The 24137-nt window shown below is 42.4% G+C and overlaps 2 protein-coding genes across 2 annotated transcripts in view; one reads left to right on the forward strand and one right to left on the reverse strand.

The window, feature by feature from the left end:
- Nucleotides 1-6519, forward strand: part of adcy8 (adenylate cyclase 8 (brain)) — a 153938-nt gene extending 147419 nt beyond the window's left edge. The window contains exon 17 of the mRNA XM_050074478.1: nucleotides 83-6519. Within this exon, the coding sequence (XP_049930435.1) occupies nucleotides 83-582 (500 nt within the window). The 3' untranslated portion in view covers nucleotides 583-6519. The remainder of the gene's footprint in view (nucleotides 1-82) is intronic.
- The window catches only part of efr3a (EFR3 homolog A (S. cerevisiae)), a 592036-nt gene that overhangs the window by 511552 nt on the left and 56347 nt on the right, over nucleotides 1-24137 (reverse strand). The gene's annotated exons all lie outside the window — the stretch shown is intronic.

Raw genomic sequence — 24137 nt, forward strand, 5'->3', positions numbered from 1 at the left:
AGTCCAGCCGAAACCTTGATTACTAGTGAGTATCTAAAATGATTGAGCATCCCCTCTAAAGCTGAATCTGTGTCTTTGGCAGGTATGGCCCACGGCTCAGTGGTGGCAGGTGTGATCGGTGCCAAGAAGCCACAGTACGACATCTGGGGGAAGACGGTGAACCTGGCCAGCCGGATGGACAGCACGGGGGTCAGCGGCAAGATCCAGGTACCCGAGGAGACCTACCTGATCCTGAAGGAGCGCGGCTTTGCCTTTGAGTACCGCGGCGAGATCTACGTGAAGGGCATCAGCGAGCAGGAGGGCAAGATCCGAACGCACTTCTTGCTGGGCCGCGTGCAGCCCAACCCGCTCATCCTGCAGCCACGCAAAATCACCGGCCAGTACTCGCTGGCAGCCGTTGTGCTCGGCCTGGTGCAGTCGCTCAACAGGCAGAAGCAAAAGCAGATCCTCAACGAGAACAACAACTCGGGCATCATGAAGGGCCACCACCACTACAACCGGAGGACGTTGTTAGCGCCCGGTAGCTCCGAGGTGGGAGGGGGTCATCACACGGAAGCAGCTGATAAGACTGAGCTGTCCTGAAGAGCAGACTGGAGCTTCAGTTCCACACAGGTTTCTCAGAGGCAGAGCTGCTATTCAGGCAAAAACAATCCCAGGGGTTGAGTTAAACTTCAGTGGGTGCAGCTTTCCAGCTACGTAACATTAAAGCAGGTGGAAGTTCTTTAGGAATCGTAGCAACTTTAGCATTCCAGTACTGAAAGCTTCTCCTGGTTCCAGACGTCTGAATGGCAGCACATAATATCTCTGAGTTCAAGTTGATCTGGTGTTGTGCTCATTGACCTCTGTTTCCCCAATAGGAACAACAGCTCTGTAGGCAGGGCTAATAAAAGGAACATCGTGTTCCTGTATCAGAGCCAGGAATCTATTTCAAACAGAAATGACAAAAGTGAGGATGACATTGATGCTTTGGCAAGTCCTTTAACATTTAGGGCTGACTAGTAACAACTTATACTTGTGTGTCAGCTCTATGCAGAGCCTACGCCTACACTACACTGTTGTGTGCATTTATAATTGTGCAGTGGTGTGTCAGTGTCACTCTGCAGTCACACCTTTAAAACACTAGTTGGTGATGGGGTTTCTGTGAAGTTCTGTTGAGTTGAGTTGATTCAAAACACACATTAAACACACATTAAACACACATTAAACATGGCTTTATAGCAACAATTTCAAACACAAATCAGCTTTACTATAACCTGCAGCATTCACAGAAAAAGTTGTTCCCACATATACAACTTGCTAATGTTATTAGCATAAGCCTATGGTATTCTACATTGTATAAATTAGTGAGAATAAAGTTTTGGTTATCTTGAATTCCATTTATGATATCTGTAATGTAAGAACAATTGCAAATAGTAAGAAATGAATTACTGATATCAACAACTGATATTTCAGTTGGAGAGAACTGAGTTATAAATCTCATTAATTAGACCTGCAACTAGTCAAAATTACATTATTGATATGTTGGCTTGGAATCATTACACAGTGTCGTAACTGGATGTGACGTGAGCTAGCGTTTTGAGCTGACCTTTTGTCAGACACCCTGTTTGTATTTTAATTCTGTCGCTTGTGTTGAAAGCACTGCAGTGGACGATCCATGATGGTTAAATGAGGAGTGACCTACAGGATAACTTCTTATTTCACTACCAAACCGATAAGTTGGCATCTGGCTGAAGGGAGATCATCAAGCAGATGAATGTTTCTGGTTATAATTGTGTGGAATGCTAGCAAGCTAGCTCTTTTACAAAGTAGAGATATAGTTTGGAAGCTACAACAATGATATCTTCAAGTTACCTGCAATAGTATTACTGTGAATATGCATAAGAAGGAGGTACGTCCTCACCCGTCTCTTCAGTGGTTACTCTGAGGCCACAGCTGCCGTGGTTTGTTTACATGACGTGATGAAGTTCAATATTTAACATATTCAGTTTGGACAGAGAGCGCTCGACGTAATGCGATGCAGCGCGATCGTCTGACACTCACATCCAGTTAGGATGCCATGTAACAGGTCAAAATTGAATTATAAATATCTGGGATTGAGTTTGAATAGAAGTCAATGGTGAAAGTTGACAAATTGTAATTAAGTTACAGATATCTGCAATGAACATTTCCACTAGTAAGAAACTGTTGATTGTTGATATCAAGAATGAACATTTTGACTACCTTCTCTGATTAACATTTGAGACGAGTGAGACTTGTAGATACCTTTAATTAAAATTCCCACTCGTCAAAATGACATTATGGATTTGTTGATTTGAAATTCTTACTAGTCAAAAAGCAGTTGTTGATATCCACATTTGCTATCACCACCTCTGATTAAATAAAGTAAAAGGGCTTGTCATAATGCGCCTTCTATTTCGACTGACAGTGGTGTAGACGAGATAAATACATTCGTCGCTCCTTGTTAGGGTAAAATGGAATCCATTGTTAGGTTCCAGCAAACCCTCTGTTCTTAATGCTTTAATCATGGTTCTACAAAGGTATTCGTACACATTGCCACCAGTCTGCACAGAGAAAGGGTTTTATGGGTTGCAGAGGTTTGCAGAGGACGAGTACGTCTCCCAAATCCTAAGACATCGGGCCCATTTTACAAAAGCAGTTTGCGAGAGCTGCTTCCACACAGTTTGCAAATGGCGGTGGCATGGATGGCAAATTGCAGCTCAATTTGTGAATCCTTTAGAGCTCTAATATGCTCATGCATGAGTCATAAGTATGGTGTTTGTTTGGTGTGATTAACGATGCAAATTGCAGCTTGCATATTGCAAATTAGGTGAATCAAGCCCCTGAGCATTAAACAAGCTGATTGGATGATCCAACTCCTGTTGCGACATAATGGACAAGAAAACACTGAAGTAATCTGTATATAGATAAAACAAACAACCACACGTCTCCCTGTACGTTCAGCTACGTGCAACCCAGAGAAGCACATTCCAGCTTTGGGGAACTATCAGCGCAATAGAGCCATGTTTGAATGTGTGGGTCCCAGTTTTGTTTGTTCTTGGATGCACATGCATGCAGGTGGCAAAATTAAGTCCAAAGGAACAGTGTCAGGCTTTGAAGCCAATTTTACGTTGTGGCCAAAGTAGAATTACAACGTCTGGATCCATCACGTGATGTCATTGGGCCCAAAAAGACTTTTTCCCATAGACTTACGTTGTGAAAGAGACATCTGTAAATCAGTGGATACCTTTTTCTGAGTGTCACAAACCCCACAAAATGACTTGTTTCACCATCAGAGTTTGCTCCATTCGGTCTGATAACATTTCAAAAGTCTAGAAGAACCGAATGATTAAATTATTTTATCCCCATTATGTTAGCAGAGGGCTAAACAGGAAGTTAGCCACATGGCCGGCTAAGTCTCTGTTGCACTTGCTCTATCGGCCCCACAATGTGGAAGATCTGGGTAATTTCACACCCAGGAAGTCGAACAGTTTTGGCTTTATGCACCACTAAGTAACTTTTATAAGAATGAACGGAGCACCGCCTCCAGCGCTGTGTCCAGTTCCCTTTATACGTCCATGGACAAGACACACAGTCTTGCAAATGGTGTCGCACTATTCTACTTTTGTACAAGTGGCAGTAATGTACCAAGAAACACAGCAATGTAACAACAAAGGAAAGGAATAATAAACTTTAATTACTATACAGCACCTTTCAAAAAAGCAGCAAAAGTGCTTTACAATAAAGGAATTATAGTGCTTCACAAGAAAATACAATGGAAATCAACAGGCCAACAAGGCAGGTAAATATAAAAGGACATTTAAATACAATTTTAAAGCAAAAAATAAGATGAAAGAGAGTACCTGTACGGTATCATAGCCCAATATTAGCAAAACCATCAATCTTTAAATCATAAAAATGTTAAAACATAAATCATAAAATCAAGTAAGATACAACATTTTAAAAGAACTGCAGCTACATGAAGTGTATAAAGAGAGTTTCAGGAAAGCCACAACTAGTTAAAGGCTAGAGTGAAAAAAATACATTTTTAGCTTTCCTTGTAAAATATTTAACAAATTTGCTTTCCTTTATATCTGTAGGCAGTTTGGTCCATAACTTTGGGGTGCAATTGATAAAGGCAGCATTCCTGATTGTCTTTCAGCTGGTGCTGGGAACCTCCGGTAAACCAGCAGCAGATGATCTCAGTGTTCTTCAAGGCAAATAGTTAACGAGGGAGTTAACAATGAAAACCAAGGAAGAACCAAGGCATAAGAATACCACAAGCTGCTGTTGATAGAGGGCTGGGCGATGTGCCTAAAATATAATATGGCAACATTTTTAGGCCATATCACAGTACATGAGAGACATCTCAATATTTTGAAATCTCCTGCTAACTACTGGAGACTAGTAAAATACAAAAATATCAAATGAGCTACAGTTACAATAAAGTTACATGAAGTAGCTACTGTCATAATAAAGTGAAAGTACTGTTACTATGAATTCAAGTAAAATACTGTTAGCATAAAGTTAAGTATTGATATAATTGAATAAATCAAAGTGGAACCACTGATGCTGATATTTTGAAGCACTCGACTCATGTAGGGCAGGAAGTGTAATGTTTTTGCTGTGAACTTGAGGCTTCTGGTCAATAGTTAGATGTTAGCAGTTAGCACAAAATGAACCTGGTGCCACTGCGCTTTTAAATGTGAGGATTGATTCAATGTGAGCTGGAAACACACTAACAGCTCTCCAGCTCATATATTAATAGTATTTGCAAGTTACACTGGTGCTCCATGGTAAAAAAATTAGACTAAATAGTTGTGGTCTGGAGCCCTGCAGATACAGAAACACACTATTGTTCAACTCATTCGTTAAACTGTTACCGCACACCCTTAAATATGAGGATTTATTCGCTGTAACCTGGAAACACACTAACAGCTCTCTGGTTCATAGATTAATAGTATTTGCAAGTTGCAATGGCGCTCCATGGTCGCAAAATTTGACTAAATAGTTGAGATCAGAAGCCCTGCAGGTAACAGTTACAGAAACATCTGCTCACACTATCTTTAAAGTCGTCAAGTTAAACTGTTACTGTGGTGCGATTTAAGATTATGATTTATTCGCTGTAAGATAGAAAGACACTAACAGCTCCTCAGTTCAAATATTAATAATATTTCAAGTCACACTGGTACTCCATGGTCACAAACGTGACTTAATAGTTGCAGTCTGGAGCCCTGCAGGTAACAGTGACAAAAGACCCATGCCTCTGCTGCTCACACCATCGTTAAACTCATTAAGTTAAACTGTTGCTGCTACACTTTTACATGTGAGGATTTATTCTCTGTAAGCTGGAAACACACTAACAGGTCTTCGGTCCATACATTAATTATATTTTAAAGGCGAACTGGTGCTCCATGGTTGCGAAATGCAACCCTGCAGCCCTGCAGGTACAAAAACACCCGCCTCTCTTGCTCACACACTGTCGCTCAGGAAAAAGTGATTTGGACGGGCGAAGGAGTGTGTGTGTGTGTGTGTGTGTGTGTGTGTGTGTGTTTGTGTGTGTGAGAGAGACACATCCTGTTTGTGAGTCTCTCCTTGTGTGTGTTTGTGAGAGTGAGAGAACTGAAAATCCAAAGCGAGGCTGTTTGCGATATAGTCATTTTGTACATGGTATGAGGAACAAGCCGAGATACACTGAGTATATTTGATGTATCGCCCGCCCCTTTGTTGATGTAAACAACACAGGTTCTAAATTAAAGAGAAATCAACCTTCCATTTGAGCGTTTTATGAGGAAGGAGTTTGTTAGACCTCAAGGAAACACTCAATGTGTTCTGTTGAGAAACACTGAATGTTAACAGAAACTTGTTTACAGGAAAACTTCACTGGCCTCCGTTAATCATACAACCAGGTGAACGCAGGGTATCGGGAAAGAAAAGTTGCTACTTAGTTATTTCAGATGAGTTGGTTGTTGAGATCAGCTACAGCCTGAACGTGAACCAGTCTCACATCACCTTTCAACATCATGAATGTCCTGTAAGAACGAATGAAGTCACTTGCGTATTTTAAAAAAGTTACTTCGTTTTTCAGGTTGCAAGTCAGTTTCTCTGGCTCCTCCCACTCAGGTGTAACTCAACCAGTGACATTGTTTCTGCCTCCTGAAGCTGCTCTGCTTTTGACAAATGTTTGTAGAACTGAAACTCCACTTTGTGAAGGAGGAAGAGGAGAGCGATGAAGAGGAGGAGGAGGAGGTGTTGGGGTAGGGAGGGAAGGAGGGGGGGAGTGGACGGGACCGCTGCGTTCTGTTTCCATCCTGCCTCGTCTGTTTGATGTCTGTTGGAATGATCCCCTCGGACTGTCCGACGTTCCTCCTGTCGTTTCCCACTTCCCCTTTTTATGTCGCCACCGACCCGCTCCCCGCCCAAAACCCAGAATCCCTGTCCCGCTCTGACCCTCGCCCGGAGTCAATGTTTCTTTTTTGTATTTCTTTTATATATGAAAACACAATAAAAGGGGTCTAATTTTTTATATGAGCCACGTGTCTGGTCGCCTTTATTTTGTCACATTTGCAAAGAAGCATCCTACGGTCAACTCTGCTCATATACAAACAGCAAATAAATTTTTTAAAATATTACCTTGTATTCATGCTTTTTTACCATTTTTCTCACATACAGCATATTTTGGAACAGGTCACATGATTTCTGTAATGTGCAATCAGACATTCATTTCAGGCAGACAAACTTTATTTACATATCACCTTTCAAAACAATGTTTCAAATGAAGAACAAAATTAGAACAATTTTGCACACCAGTTAAATAAAATCCAGCAAATAACAACACGGTACAGACGCCCTGAAAGGCATGTTTTTTTTTGTTTGTTTGTTTCTTTTATGCAGGCAATCTTGGTCAAAATGTATCTCCGACTTAGTAGATACATATGTAGGAGGAAATATCCTGTGTGTAGGACATACACTTTATTTCCCGCAATTTTTGTTCACCTTGCGCAGAATAAAACAGAATAAAATATGCATGAGTAGTTTCACTTCACACACACCCCCTAACATCCAGATCAGAACTAAACTACAACTTCATTTTCCATGACCAGGAGTCGGCAGCCTTCACTATCAAAGAGCCATTTTTGACCAAAAGTGATTTTAAAAATCTGTCTGGAGCTGCAAACATATTAAGCCTCATAATGAAGGTAACACAGCCTTTTAAATCTAATTAAGCCTGTCAACGTTACAAAAGTCTGTGGCTGCAGAGTCCATGACAAACTGGGATTTTTTGTCATTCTTTGGCACTTTTCCTTGATTGAAAGCCTCGTTAAAGAATCACAGGTTTTCCAGGTGGTCTGAGAACCCTGAATCCTCTCTCTACTACATCATATTTTCACTTTGATGCAGAAAATATCAGAATCACAGCAGTGAGAAAGAACCAGAGAAAGAACTGTGTCTTCTTCTTGAAAAGGTTTTGATGAATCACATCGTCAGACGAGCGTGAAGAGGAGGAGCTGGACGTGAAAGCAGACACCTGCTGGACGGTCCCAAACCATCTGGACTCAGACTGCCTGAGCTGACGGGTGATTATCTGATTCACATCTGATGGTCTGCACTGTTCAGCTGCTGTTCTTTAGGATTTGAATACACAGATGTATAATATCTTCAAAAACAGATCTAGACTAAACAGACTGAAGTTTAACAGTGAATCGTGTAAAGAAGTGTCTTGACTTGAGTGGACAGTTTATATCCCAAACGCAGTCGACCGTGTAGCTTTTTTCAACAACAAAAATTGTGTTTAATTGAGCACTGAAGCCGTTTTGGTCGTCTTTTGTTCATGTTATAGCCATTTGCACTTTGCATGAAGTTCTAGTGACAAGTCAGTGTATTTTTGGTGTTTCAGAGACGACCAACAAGCTGTACGAGCTGCTCTTATCAAATGTTCAGTGACTTATCGATGCACCGGGCAGGATGTCTTCGGGTCTTCAAAAAGGCTTTCACCTAGGGAAAAAAAACTTAGTGTCTTCAGATCCCAAAAGGGGCTCAACCTATTATAGGTGTAAAACATGTGAAAGCAAAGTGAATATTTAGTCACAGGGTCACTGTCAGAACAGCTCACAGGTCATGTTCATGTAGAAACCTAACCAGGCTGTCAGAGGAGCAGCAATCAGGAGGAGAAGGTGTTTTCAATTAACTCATTAACTCATCAGATAGACAGGTGTGGCATTGTGACAAAATATAGACAACACGTGCAAATATTACTTAGTCATATATTTAATTCTTTAATTGACTGAGAGAGAGCATGTTAGTGAACATCAGTACAAGAATACAAGATGTAAACATCCCAGAGTGAGCAAAAATACTAATTTACATCCGCAGTCCCAGGTAACAAATACAGAAACATACAATACACAGACACAGGTATACAATAGACAAGCAGAAAATGACAAATATACTGTACAACATAAAAAGGAAATGAAATTCTTAAAAAGGCATCATGTCTTCAAAGCGAATGCGTCTAAAGACCTTAATTTTGGCTGTGAAATCTGAACTTCAGCTTCATCTGAGTCATTTGAAAAGTATCACTGTACTGAAGTGCACACCACTTGAATCAGTCATCTGGCTTAGAGGCAAATCAGATTCCAAGTGCTGAAAGTATCTGGGGTCTCATTTATAAAACAATGCGTAGGATCCAAAAGCCAAAAATGTCGTGCGCCAAAAAATATTCGACCATTCCTACAATCAGGCTTCCACCTCGCCATCTGCGTCACCAATTGCTCGTCATCAAAATGTTTGTGAGCGTGGGTCAGAGTTCCACCCATCAAGTCTGTTTTTGTAGATCACAACTTTTGCGTGGGAAGTGGCGTACGCCTCTTTCAGGCCTCGCAAAAGCTGACTGTTACTGATGAACAGAATTAAAGGGTATATGCCACAAAAACTGTTTGGACACAAGTGGAAATGTTTTATGTTTTTTGTTTTAGAGTGGTTGTTCTGTGTCTTCTGGTGTTTCGACTTCATCCTCATTCCATCCCTTCTGATCATCATCACAAAACAACAAGAGAAAGACGCGGACAAAGGAACCTTTATGAATGGAATAACACTGGTAAAACATGACGGTCATTCTGATCCAGTATTTGATTCTGTGAGAGCTGATGTATCGTAGAAAAACATGTTAGAAGAAGCAGTTTGGGTAACGCAGAGTTTGCTGGTACAGACTGAAAACAATTGTAGCATTGCTAAACTGGGACAGTGTTGTCTTCTGGAGCTCAGTAGCTCAATAAGCCTCTTGCAATGTGTACAAACATCCACCAGATGGCAGCAGATGCTCAGTCAGACTCCTGGGGTCAGACACTGAGGAGGGTTTCAGCTTCAGAAGCAGATGAATATTGTCGATCCTCCTGTGGCTGCAGGAATATTTCATCCATCTGTTGTCGTGCTGCTGTGACCTCTGACCTCTTCACTGCTGGTCACATGTAAGGAATGACGGACTGTGCCTGAGAACACTGGTTAGTAAATGTGACACACGACAAGGAGATGACAACAAAAACTTTTATTGATCCGGCATGTAAAAAGAGAGAGAAGGAAAATGGTGCTCAGATATTCTTTCTTTTCTAAATAGCAAGAGTCAGACAAACTCTTTAGCCTCCATCAGGTCCTCCCTGATTGGTTGGCCCCTCCCACCTCATTAAGGGATTGGCCTCACCTGTTGGGAGTCTATATAAGCTGGTGTGCCTCTAGAATGGTGCTCTCTGTGCTGTTTGGGCACCTGACTGAGTTTTGTTTTGTTGGATTGTGTGAGAGTTATCCTTTGTTAACATCACATGTAGACCTCATGAAGCTTCATAGAACCCAACACCAACCCTTTGCCACTGACTGCTGCCTTCACACATCATGCTTTGATTGATTTGAGCTCCCTAAATCAATCACTTTCTTAACAAAGTGGTTACTGTCCCGTCGTCCTTATGGCCTGAACGAGCTGGGCGTAACATACTGCAGAGTAAAACTCAGGAGCATCTTTCACTTTCATGAAGGTTGGTGAAGGAAGCTTCACTGAAAGACAGCACTGAATTTCACTCTGTCTGTCTGTACGAGCCTGTTGGTCTGCAGCTTCAAGTGTAGTGAAGTTGGGACATTTGGATTCAGTCTTCCAGAAAGCTCATGGAACAGCTTTGGGTTAGAATGTGGTGTCTACCTGTTTTCTTTGGCCACATACATCATTTTAAATCACCTCAATATGACATTCAGAACATTAACATAGTAGCAAACAACAATTTGTTAGTTTCTTCACATGTATCATATCAATGTTCCTAAAGTGACATAGTATATGAGCTGACTCTGTCACTGGGAGGTGGAGGGGATGTTGGATGGTGTGACATGTCGGTGGGACACCTGCCAAGCTGCAGATCACTGTTGAGGACCAACAAGCAACAGTGTTGAGTGAGTTATTGCTGCTTTTCCAGCAGCTTTGTGGGCACCAAACATGTTTCTTTTGAGCGGCCCGTTGCTGTTGTTTTTTACCAAGGCATCGCTGGCTTACCAGCTGGTTTGTACCCCTAAAACTGGTCATTTAAGCCCAAACAGGATATTTCCAAACCATAATCAACTGGTTTTTGTATCTGAGGGTGCTGTCACACCTGCCCTGTTTGATTCGGTTGAGTCGAACTCAAATTCATTTGCCCCCTCAGTGCGGTTCGTTTGGGCAGGTGTGAACACACCAAAACAACCAGACTGAGACCTTCTTGAAGAGGTGGTCTCAGTCCGGTTCCAAAGGAACTCTGGTGCGGTTGGTTTGTGGTGAGAAGGTGTTCCGACCTGGATGTGAAGCAACTGCAGTCACATGACATATTGTTTGGGTTAAACATGAGCATGTTACAGTCCTGGAGGATTATTAATGTGCACCTCCTCCTGTACTGCCTTAATATGCACATTCAGCACATCCAATGCATCAAAACATTGTTTTCTAGTTGGAGCCGCGCCTCGTTTTCAAACTGTATGGTTTGACTAAAATGAACAATGACAGCAATATAGTCCACGATGAGCAGCGCTAAAATCAACCTGCGTAGTTGTCCCTCCATTGTGACATTAGAAAGTGTCACATTTATCTTGCAAGTGTACTCTTCTTCAACGTTTGCTTTACTTCCTGGATTTTTCCCACATGGAAATTCTGACCAATCAAGAGCAGCTTTCTCACACAAGGCATTTGATCTGGTCCTCTTGTAAATGCTGCCGTGAGAACACGAACCAACTCTAGGCAATTATACAACTTTGGAACAACATGAGTCCCTGATTCAGACCAAAGGAGACCACTCTAGGTCTGACAGCAGCCTAAATCTAACCCCAGTGTTGTTGAAACATTAAATATCAGCTACATAATAACATGTTAACATAACGTAACCCTGATTTGCACAAACATACAGTGTCAAATTTTTTTCTGGTGATTGGGTCACACTCCCTCTGTGTGTGTGTGTGTGTGTGTGTGTGTGTGTGTGTGTGTGTGTGTGTGTGTGTGTGTGTGTTGTAATCTGGGCTTTTCTGTTGCTTGTTGTAGAGGGTTTGGACGTGTGTGCATGTTGGTGGAGTCCCTGTGTGTGTCCCGCTGGCTAGCTAATGCCGCCACTCTGCACTGCGCTCACACCATTACTACTGATAACGCCCACTGTCCAGTTCCCTCACCAGGTTAGCACTGTTAGCTGCTAGCCACCAGCTCATCCACCTCCATGTTGAGAGCCATGTGCAGACAATCCAGGCTCAGACTCTGAATCACAGACACACTCAGGATGGTGTGTATCACTCCTTTAAAGTCAATTTCAGACAAACAGAATGTCTGCCTTATTACACAGACTAATAATATCCCATACATGTGATGCATTTTCATTTCAACGTGTTGCACATTGCAGCTTTAAATTTCCTCCCACTCTCCCGTCTGCCTCATATAGGCGTCTCTCAAACAGAGACATCACTGATGAATAAATCAGTAAATCAAACTGAACGACTCGGAGCATCCGGCCGCCACGACGGTGACAAACACAAACGTTGTGTGTTCTGGACGAATTGATTGTGTTTCTCTCGTTTTCCTCCCTTGTATGGATTTTCTGTTAGACGTGAAGGAGGAGGAGGGGGAGGGGGAGGAGGAGGAGGAGGGAACAACAGGAGAGGCAGAGTGGTGGAGAATGGAGTTGCCATGGCGACCGCTGGCATGTTGGGGGTGCAGTGTATATGTGTGTGTGTGTGTGTGTGTGTGTGTGTGTGTGTTTAACTGTGNGGAGGGCAGATGGTGGAGAATGGAGTTGCCATGGCGACCGCTGGCATGTTGGGGGTGCAGTGTATATGTGTGTGTGTGTGTGTGTGTGTGTGTGTGTGTGTGTTTAACTGTGCCTGTGAGTGCATGTTTGTGTGTCTTTGCAGATGAAGTTTTTTTAGATTTTAGATGTTCGACCTGTGAGAGAATTATTCTGCAGACAGACTGAGGAGAAACGAGAGCTGTGAAGCAGCTTCGCCTTCTCATCCTGAAACACCTACATATACCTGTCACAAAGCTGCACCTGTATCTTTTTGAATAAACCTGATTTCACATAATGACCCATAAATATATCTGTTTGAAATACACTTGAATTGACCTTAAAGGGCCGCACACCCACCCACAGGTGTTTGCTCTCATGCTTGCTGATTAGCTCTCTGCTCAGGTTGATGCTGGGGGGAGCTCTGCTGCAATGACATGATGTCACCACACTTCATGAGCCAATAAGAATAAAGAAGGTGTGACCTTCTCCATTTAAAACAGGTGCCACAAATTTAGTCGAGTCAGAGATGTTCGGTGATCATAGTTTGTACATGTGGTTCTGAGGCGAAGTCTAATTAGACAAGTGAAAACACCTGTGTGCGTGCACTCGCATGAATATATACAGCCTTTAGCCCTTTTAAACCAAAGCAAATTGTCTTGATTTCTTTTAAAATATGAGAAAAAGGCCCAAAAAATTATCACAGAAAATTAGTAAAAAGATAAAATTAAAAAAAAAAGGGGGAAAATGAACAAAACAAACAAACAAGGACATAACCTCAAGAGAGTGCTTAAAAATTATAATAATTCTGTAACAGAATTTTAAAATGTAATAAAAATAATTATAAATACACTTTTCCCTTTTTTTCGTTTAGCCACATTTTAAAAAAAAATTATTGTGATTTTTTTTTTTTCTTTTGCAATTTGTGGGACGTTTTTCTTCCCAATTTGCTCATTGCCTTTTTTCACATGTTTTTGAACAAAAAAAACCTGCACCAATTAGCTCAGGGCTCAAAGGGTTAAATACTTGCAAAAGGCATCTGGAAGCAGCTTGAGGTTTCAAAGGGTTAAGGAATGACCTTGTGTGCCTTGTCAACCCTGTCTCCTTAATAATAATCACATTTATACACTCAGCAGCCACTTTATTAAGCACATCCGTCTAATCTAATGCAATCCAAAATATCAGTCCTGTTAATATATAAATCTTTAAAAAGCTCATGTTGTACAGAAGTGTTGTACTTTCTACACTTGGAAAGATTGTTGCAATTCTGTTTTTCAAAACAAATTAGCAAAACAAATGCGCTGCACATAAACAAGATTTCTTCATTTCATTTCATTAATATGTAACTCAAGACCATGATCACATAACAGAGCAAAAACAAAACCTGAATCAAACACAGAATGATGGCACATGACATGGCTGCAGTATAGAAAAGTTACTTTAAACAAACTCAACTGTATTTATGGAGCACCTTCATACAAACACGCAGCCCAAAGTGCTTCACGTGGCAAAATCTGAATCTGACACAGACAGACAGAGACTGAAAAATAACAACAAGACAATGAAATATTAAAAAGCAAACCAAACAAAACAGAACAGAGCTTTCCAGCTCCTCCTGGGGAACCCAAAGGTGTTCCCAGGCCAGATGAGATATGTAATATCAGCATGTTCTGTGTCTGCCCCGGGGCCTCCTACCAGTGGGACGTGCCCAGAACTGGAAGCGCCCAGGAGGATCCTGATCAGATGCCCAAACCACTTGACCCCTTACGACGTGAAGGAGCAGCAGCTCTACGAGCTCCCTCCTGATGTCTGAGCTCCTCCCCCTATCTCTAAGGCTGAGCCCAGACACCCTTCAGAGGAAACTCATGTAAGCCACCAGTATCAGCGATCTCATTCTTTCGGTCACTACCCAGAGCTCATGACCATAGATGAGGGTTGGGACATAGATGGACACGCAAATTGAAAGCTTCGCCTTCCGGCTCAGCTCCCTCTTCACCACGACAGTCCAGTGCCACGCCCACATCACTGCAGACGCCGCATGTGTGCACACAAATGAGTGGAAATGCACCAAATCAAAGATTGGAGTTGTAGCCACAAAAAGAAACACTTCCATCTTATGCAAACAAACACTGCTGAAACCAACTTTATTTTAAAGTCTTATTCAACTCGAAAACTTTCCACAAACACCCAGTTTGTCAGTTTTAATATGATGGGATATTAGTAAGGAATTATGCAAAGACGTCTAGAACATTTCTGGCACATTGGCATCTTTTAAAAATTTCACCTAAAATACAGACAGAATATATATTTATACTGTTTTTTTTTTTTTTTCAAAGACACTCAAAGGAAGACCCAAGGGTCCATAACAAGCTGCAGTGATGAAAATTAAAGAGAGGCAGAGTTTATTTTTTTAATCCATATAATAGCTTTCAATTAAAATTCAGCAGAAGGTAAACTAGCAGCCTGACCTCTAGCAGTCATTTTTTTGCAAAGTTCAGAACCAAGCGTTGCTGCTGTTTATCCTTTAATAACACCCTGAAGCGTTCTATTTCAATGAGATGCTGTCAGTCAGGTAGTCAGAGTAGTAACGAAACAGCAGCTCTGGTAAAGTAGCACCAACGTGAGCCGAGCAGGAACAGACCACAACAACCAGACAGGGTTTAATGGATTTTATTATCGAGGCAGCTTCAGCCTCAGGGGGTCAGAGGTCGGAGTTGAGGCCGAGCTCTTGGTGTGTTCGGCTCATTTCTGCTCCCAGAGGTCTCTGACCCGACTGACCACAAACACGACCCTTCCAAATCCATTTTTCTAATGGCTTTTTCCTGTTGGCTGCTTAAAATACCAAAGAGATACTAAGAGGATCCGGACAACCTGCACTGGAGGAAAGAAATACTCAAACTAGTTTCACACGATACTAATTTTTCATGACAAATCATTTGAAACTTTGAACCATCAGGATATTTTTTTGTCATCTTTGCCGCAGTTTTGTTTATTTGGTAAACCACAGGATTTACCTTTTAACCTTCCAGATAATACAAAGTCCGCAGTGAGTGAACACCCAGGTCGTGCCTGCTTGTCTCTGCCTACACTTCAAGTAACTAAAGTAACTAAGCACTCAACCAAAGTTAAGCCATGTTTGACAGTACAGTATAGTACATATATATAGTATAGTATAGTATATGTCCTAAAATGTCCACAAACATTGTCAGGTAAGTGAGCCCAGCTGCCAGAGGAAAGTGTCGGCATGGTAAGTTTCTGCAAACCATGATTATCTTACATTTTCAGGTTTCATATGTATCATCTCAACATTTCTAAAGCGACGTAGTATTTGAGGTGGATGGCGTGACACATAGGCGAGATGCCTGCCAAGCTGCAGACCGTTATCCTACATCAACAAGCGACAAAATCTGCAGACCACTGTTTTACACTGACAAGCGTCAAAATTACCACAGAGAGTGTTTTTTTTTTTTACAGAGACATTGCGACTTCTCCTGCTGAGATCGCGCCCCCAAATCTGGGTATTTCAAGCCAAAACATGATCCTTTCCCAACAATAACCAAGTGGTTTTGGTGCCTAAACCTAACCACGTGTTTACAACACCACTGCTGAAACCTAAAGTCTCAACATATACGCTGCATATTAACATACAAGTTTAACCCATCCATGGTATTGTTATTTCAATCAGGAGAGCCTCGTTGATATGGTAAAAGAATATTTATTAACATGTGAACGCATGAATAAGAATGTGGAAAGTCTTTGGTGATTAGACCCCGTAGAGATGGTTTGATTTAAGGAGGGTGATGAGTCCATAGTCGAATAGGGAACCCCCCGGGGCATATTGTGGTCCCTGAACAGTCTTGAAATTACATAATTTGGGTATGACTGGAAAAGTGACAGCTGATAGCCATACACTCTTTTCACTGTTTCAGTTCAGCACACAATTTGATCAATATTCAATTAAAATAGCCTCAAGATTGAATCAATAAATGAAGAAAAAAAAAAGTTCGCTCCTGATCTGATGTTACGATTTAATAAATTTATCAATCCATGTTTGATTTTATTTATTTTTTTTAATCTTTTTATTTGTCATTAATTGTAGTGCATTTTTTGTGACACCTCTGCTTTTCAAAAAAATAAAATAAGGTCTTATGAGTAGGGACAAAATACATGTGGAAATATGATTAATTGGATTATATTCACAGAAGTATAAAAATGAAGTGGGATCCCCGCACGCCCATAGTGGGTGTGGACGAGGGGCCCACTTTTGAAAATGTCGACCCCCTACACAAATTTTTTACCAGCTGGCCTGCTGAAGACTTAACTCAGTGTTGGACATTTATGTAACCAGAGGGTTTGATTGCGTCTCTTAAGCCTAGCTCACATTACACGATTTTCACCCTGATTTTGCGTCGCAGAGACTATTGTAATCTTTTGAGTGTTCATACCTGGCGATGTGTGTTTCTGTCAGCGGGAGTCTCGCCAACCACGTTACGACCTGTGTGTGCACACCACAAGATTTCTCCACCGAGCCCTCGCCGACAGAGCCCCAGATAACGTGGTGACGTCACCAAACTTGGAGACGACACATCGTAAAGGCATGGATATTCTTTATTATCCCGGGTCCAAACACAACACGCTCCCCGTGATCCTGTGGACGCCGCCATTGTTGATGTTGCTTGCCGACTCACATTTCTTCTGTCCTGCTGCATGCTCACGTGGGACGTATCCCGCCTCTCATTGGCTGATGCTCTTTGTCAGTCGTGTCACAGTTCTCCAGTTTTCTAGCATGCCAGATATCCAGTCCCAGTCACAGACGAGGGGACGACTTGCTCGTAGGCTTGTTCACACATGAGGACTCGTCATGGCAGACTATCTGCCGACTCACCTCCGACCCAGGTGGCTCTCAAGATCCTCTGCGATGTCAAAATCGCGGTGAAAATCATGTTATGTGAACTAGGCTTTACTCGTACTAGATACAGGCTGATACTATTATCTAATTTAAAATGGTGAACAGACAGTTTCAGCCAATCAGAATCGAGTATTCACACAGATCATGGTATGATACATTTTCAAGAGCTAGTGGTAGAAAAAAGAATGATCAATTTTGTTGTCTGGTTTTCTGTAACAGCCTCACAGAGCTGCTACCATGGCTCCTAGATTGTACTGTTAATGTAAAACATTGTTTCATCAACACTAAGTCTCCTATTTTGTCCCCCCCGTCACACACACACACACGCACAGCAGAGAGCCTGTGGCCTCACAGCTGAGCTCAGATTTATTACCTCAGAGCTTGAGAGCCTGTTGTCTGGATCAAATGAGGCAGCCGAGTTGAAAGAGAGTCCAGAGACGAGCATTTATTCACAGCTACTAAAAGTCTCCATCCACCCCCACTGCAGCATCTTCACTTTAAAACCAACAACAAGTAATAATGAACAGGAGTTTCTCTTGTTGCTCTCAGTGCACAGATAAAACTGAGAGCGAGCAGCGCGATCAGGAAGTCATCACAAGTCAATTCATTTCCTGATTGAACTGTGTTTCTGGGAAATGATGTCAGGATGACGGGGCCCTCGACCCTGTCGGAGCAAACGTACTCATGTATGACCAACGTGATCGTTGAGTTTAAACGAGAGCTGCTGTGAGCCTGCGCTGGTGAAAACTGTTAAAATTACTGGAGTCAAACAAACAATTTCTGAAGCTGCTTGAATATGAATTAGATGTTGCTTTTGCCATGGCAACCGCCTCCTTCCTGTAGCTGATGCTCTTCAGTTGACCACAAAGAGTGGACCGCCATCTGGGCCAACAGGCGGAGGGAGGAGGGAGAAGCACACACACACACAGAAAACAATGCACAACACACAAGACGTGCAAAACTAGACACAAATACACCCTGTCACAGATAAACACATGCATGAAAAGCATGTTGATGTGAAACCAGCAGCAAGACACAGATACCACTCATGGATGTGTACAAAAAAGGATTCCTTGTATAAAACCTCGAAGCAAAAGCACACAGGAAACTTACAGGCATACAGAATCAGTATTCCAAGATTGAAATAAGTGAAGCAATGACTTTTTTTTACACACTTGGTTCCCTCGTCTTGAAGTGAAGTTTTTTTAAGGGGTTTTTGCCTGGAATTTGTGCAAGGACATGAAATATGTCAGTAAATACTCCGCTCATGAAATTTTAAGCTTTAAAGCAACACAATGGAGGATTGTGCTTTTTACCTCACGGGTCCCCCTACAGACGAAAAACGGTATTGTTTGTTACAACTGTCGCAAAAATCTTTCAGCGCGTGCATTTGTTGACAAGCCAACGATACCGGTGAACTTCCTGAAGCTGGCCGTGTAATGCGCGTACCGGTGAACTTCCTGAAGCTGGCCGTGTAATGCGCGATCGTTATCGTGTCTTCAGAACAGGTAAAGTAGCCTTATAGCATTCTGTACATACATGATGAGGCCGATTGCTTTATTTATTGCTACTGTACGTAAGTGCAATAAAACCTCTGCCAGCCAAGCCAATACTTTATCACACATGATAAAGTGATCAGCATGTAGAAAGCCATATTTCAATCAGTCTCTCATTCACCGCTATTATGATTTACGATCGCAGTTGACACAAGCACATCGCGCTCGCGGTGCTAACAGCAAAGTGTTAAAGACAAACTAAATGAAAGCTGTCTGTGTGTAGGCTAACACTTTATCTGAACATGTACCTGAGGCAGCCGACCTGCAGACAGAGAGTCTCCTCAGTAGAGGGTAACAGCAGTAGCAGTGCCAGGTCACCATCAGTCGGGCGTCACTCCTCCTCTTTCAGCTCTCGCCAGCGTGTGAGAGCCGGGCCAATATTAATCCTTGTTCGAGCTCTTGTTTTATCGTTTTCTTTTCTTTGTCTCCTCGGACAACACCTTCACCTTCTTCGTTTTCTTTGTCGCTTCAGCCATGACAACCACGTCTAACTTCTTCTTCGTTTTCTTTGTCGCTTCAGCCATGACAACCACGTCTAACTTCGATCACCTCGGTTCGGCTACGCTACTCTAAAGAGAGGAGGGGGATATGACGTATGCCGTGAAGCAGCCAAAGTTTGTAGTCTTTATTGTGTCTGGGTTCCTACCTGAACCCTGAAACTGCACAGTGCCAGTGTAAGTGAAACAGACGCTCTCAAGCAATGACGGAGGTGTCATCCAACATATTGTGAGATGATGTACCATCACAAGGATCTTGGATATATATTTTGAGGGCTCAAAAACTCCATTGTGTTGCTTTAACGTGTCTTAAAAAAAGTGGCTGCTTACAAGTGGCTATGTGAGAATACATCGGTTGTCAGAGTCTCTTTCAAAATACACACACTATGTTGGTTCAGCACAGCGAACTGAAGTTTTTTCCCTTCAGCAACAAACACACTTGGTTAGGTTTAGCCAACAAAAGCACATGGTTGGGTTTGGGTGAAAAATGAACAGGGTTTGGCTTTTCAATCATACGGGAAGTGAACACCAGCCTCCCAGGTGAAAGTCGGTTGTTGATGAACCCGCCTGCCCTACACAGACTTCCACTCGTCTTACCTTTCATTGCTGTCCCGCCACATTTCCCCTGACGCCACCAGACCCCGTTAAACAATAACTGTGACTGGCCGTGTATCATGCCAACGTGAAAGGACGGCTTTTTCCGTGAGTGTCTGATGCCGAAAGTCACTGACCAAGCACCGATTTTCGACTACAACAAAATCTGTCCGTTTATCATAACACCACAAAAGATGGCTTCTGGTGTCGGTGTCTGACACTGAAATCACAGAGAAAGCAGCAGACTTTGATGACTTCGTAATGAGAACGGGCTGTTCTTTCTCGATTTTCCTCAGTCTCATGCATGTGCTCTCTGACTCCCCCGGTTCTCCATTATATTGCTCCGTTCTTCCATCACTCTCCCTCTCTCTTTACTCCCCCTCTTTCTCTGTCTTCCCCTCTTGTTTCATGCCAGTGCAACTCCTGCCATTTATGCATCAGAACTGCCAGTTTGATAAAAAAAAAAAAGTAAATTGGTGAGAATCCAACCTGATTTCGGCCTCAGGTTCAGGCAGTTAATCAAAGCTGTAACTATCGTACAGTTTTGTTACTTGATGACAGCAGGGACTGGGGAGTGGCTACGTATAATAATTTCCTCTCCTGACCAGGACTCAGAGCCTCACAGGTGGACGCTGGGATGATGAAATGCAATGTGAACAGGAGCAGTGAGTGTCATAGCTTTCAGGTGAGCTGTGCAGCAGATGGCAGCAAAAAGTGAACACACCACCATGACTAAAAGGACACTTATATACGTTGCAGTGAGAGGAGGATATCATGTGTGTATAGGGGCGGACTGACTGCTCTTTTCATCGCTGCCATTATGCTGCAGCATTTTAAAATTTAAAGTAAAACCTGTATACGTGTTTGAAGATTTGTACTCTCCCTAAAAGCCTGCACTTCCTGCTGTCATCATACATGGCGATTCTTTTTAAACACCCTGCACTTGCAAAATAGGATCCTTTATAAAACATTTTTTCATGTCATAAAGATGAAACCCATCAAGTTAAAAAGATCAAACACTTAATAACACCGTCCACCCAGAGTCATATCCATAGAGAGATGAATCAGTTATTCACACTGGGTGCCCTTTCTGTTTACTGTCCATCCTCTCCATGCATGGAGATGGTGGTGGTGGTGGGGGGGGGGGGGGTCATGGTCGCTGACACAAACGTCCCTACACTTCCCCCCCGGAGACTGAGCGCCCTACATTCAACCATCAAACCCACTGTTACATAAAACCACCACCGCCACACAAGCCGGCTTGCTGCCTGTTGCTAGGCAACAAGCCCCGGAGCCCCATCGTCGAGTCTCGCTGGGCCACGGCTGTACCTGAAAGTGCTCAAATGGGTCAGTGAGGACAAAAGAGAAGAGACAAACTGGGCAAACGGGAAAATAGAAAGAAAGGGGGGAAAAACATGAAACCGTGTCCCTGGGACTGCGCACGTCTGCACTCAGCATAATGTGTATAATGAGGTTTGTTAGTCGGGGAGGACTGAGTGAGAGGAGAGCAGAGAAGAGGAGGATCTGTGGAGATGAACAACAGGCAGCGACGAGTCTCTGACAGAGTTGAAGTGGCAAATGAGACAGCAGCTGTCTGAGGAGACTTAAGATAGGTTGAACAGCATTCTTCCAAAACATATTCTCCCTTTTGATGTTTTCAGGATTGTGGTGAAACATGTTAACACATCACTCCAAAGTCTTCCTGAGATGTTCTCATCATTTTCATGCTTTTCATACCATCCAGTTGTTCAATGGAAGCATCTGCTTTAGTCATTTATTAATGGTTTATCTTTGGCTTGCCATGATCTGCAGTCGTCTCTTTGTTCATGCTGTTTTTGTGAATATTTCATGCATCGAAGAGTGAAAAGTTCCTCTGGTTTATGCCCATACTGTTGAGATATGACAACAAACATCTGAAGAAGCTGCTGTCAGTGATGTGATTTAATTAGGAATCAACTAGTCCATACCCATTGGTAGCTTTGTCACCTTCTACCTATGCCAATCCTCAATGCCTATGTGCAGTTTCACATAGATTGACCAGTGAGTAGAAAAACGTGGGACAGACAGAATGACTGACTGACAGAATGACACACTGACAGTTTCCGTGATTATGTACAGCATACCATACCATGACTTAGTCATACCAAACATTAGAAAACACCAACATTGGTCCACAGGGGGAGCCACAGCGATCGGTCGCATTTTAGCCATTTTGAAGCATTTTTCTGTTGTTATAGCGCCACCCAGTTGCCAATTAGAGTTAAATTTCTCCAGTCACCTTGAGGCGTCCTGTTCTACATATCTACCAAGTTTAGTAAAAATCCATATGGCGGTTAGGCCTAGATAAGAAATGAGCTCTCTAGCGCCCCCATTTTGTTTGATGGGGTCAATAATGGAGGGGTCCCCTCAGATTATGTGTGGTCATATGCCTACAAAGTTGCGTGGTGATGGGTGAAACCCTTGAGATGTTATACACCTTTATGTGATGAGCCACGCCCTCCGCAATATTCATTGCCTTATAGAAGCTCAGTTTTAGTAAGTTTTCCAACTTTTGCCAAGAGGGAACTTTAGATATTGGTCCCTAGATTATGTTCACCCAGTTTCATGCAGATCGCTCAAACTTCCTAGGAAGAGATCCATTTGAAGTGTTTTTCAAAAAATTCAAAATGGCGGAAAATCTATATAAGCGGAAGTTATGGGTTCTTGAGGCAAATGTGTTCCTCATGAGGAGAGGCATCTCTGTGCAAAGTTTCATGTCTCTACAACATACGGGGCATGAGATATGCCCATTCAAAGTTGCAATTTCAATCGGTTGCTATAGCGCCCCCCTTTGGCCAATTGATGTAATATTGCTTCATTGGCATCCTCCCATGACCCTCTACCACTGTGCCAAATTTCATATGGATTGACCAAGTCAGTGAGGAGAAAAACGTGCAGAGTTTTCGTCATTATATAGTAAGATATTACATACTATTTTGGTAGCTGTGTGCAATTCAGCTCCTCTAATTCTGAACTCAAATACAGACTGAATGCAGGTGAATTTCAAAAAGATTTTTCTCAGCTGGCACCACAACGAACAGAAACAAACACTGTAAACCTCCCCATCTATATATACTGGATATAAATGATAGCTCACACAGTACAGGTGGGCTGGCAGGTGAATGCACTTTGGTAATAGTAGGAAATCAATTGTAAACTGAATATATGCAGTAGATCAAAACACCTGCAACAGTCACTAAGATGACTGACTTGGAAGAGGGTCAACTAAAACTCAAGCAAGAAGAGGGGACAACTGACTGACAGAGATGAGACAGCATCCAACGAGTCCTCCTCCAAAATACAACCACATAGGTCATTTGTCCAAGCAGCTTATTATGACTCAAATTCATGTTAATTGTCGACCTCTATTAGCTGTAGTAATTATGACAGGAGCAAAGGACGAGGTCGGGTCATGTAGCATTAGGAATAATTTAGTCTGCTGTAAGTTTCTAGTGTGCTTGCTCTGTGGGCCCCACAGTGTGGAAGATGCGCAGATATGGAGCTGGTGGAAAATGGCAGATTGACCTCTCTGGGTTGGGAGAGAGTTGCTGCCCCAAGTGGGGAATTCAGGTATCTCTGGGTCTTGTTCAAAAGTCAGGTTAAAAAGCGTGAGATGGATCGGCCATTTGGTGCACTGCCTGCAGTGATGCAGGCGCTGCACCACACTGTTGTGGGGAAGACGGAGCTGAGCCAGAAGGCAAAGCTTGCGTTGTACTGGTCTATCTATGCTCCAGCCCTCACCTATGATTGGGAGATTGGGAAGCGACCGAAAGAACGATATCAATACTGGGCTCAGTTTTAGAGATAGGGTGAGGAGCTTGGACATCCGGAGGGAGCTCGGAGTAGAGCTGCTGCTCCTTCACGTTGAAAGGGGTCAGTTGAGGTGGTCTGGGCATCTGATGAGGATGCCTCTTGGGTGCCTCCTGTTGTTAATAATAATAATGATGATAATAATAATAATAATAATAACTTTATTTATATAGAACCTTTTTAAAAACAAAGTTTACAAAGTGCTTTGACAAACAAAGCAAAATCAGTACAATCAACAATATGACAGCAGCAGGTAATACAGCAACAAAACAGTGTAGCAGAGGCAGACATATACAACATGGCAGCAACAAGGTAGCAGCAAGGAGTACAGGAGAAAACAGCAAAGGGAATAAAATAAGTAAATACAATACAACTAAAACACTAATAAATAAACAATACAAGAAAAAAAGAGAGGAGAACGACGACATCACATAAAAGCAAGTCTATAAAAATGGGTTTTAAG

The sequence above is a fragment of the Epinephelus moara genome, chromosome 21, assembly GCF_006386435.1.
Source record: "Epinephelus moara isolate mb chromosome 21, YSFRI_EMoa_1.0, whole genome shotgun sequence".
In the NCBI taxonomy this organism is placed as follows: domain Eukaryota; kingdom Metazoa; phylum Chordata; class Actinopteri; order Perciformes; family Serranidae; genus Epinephelus; species Epinephelus moara.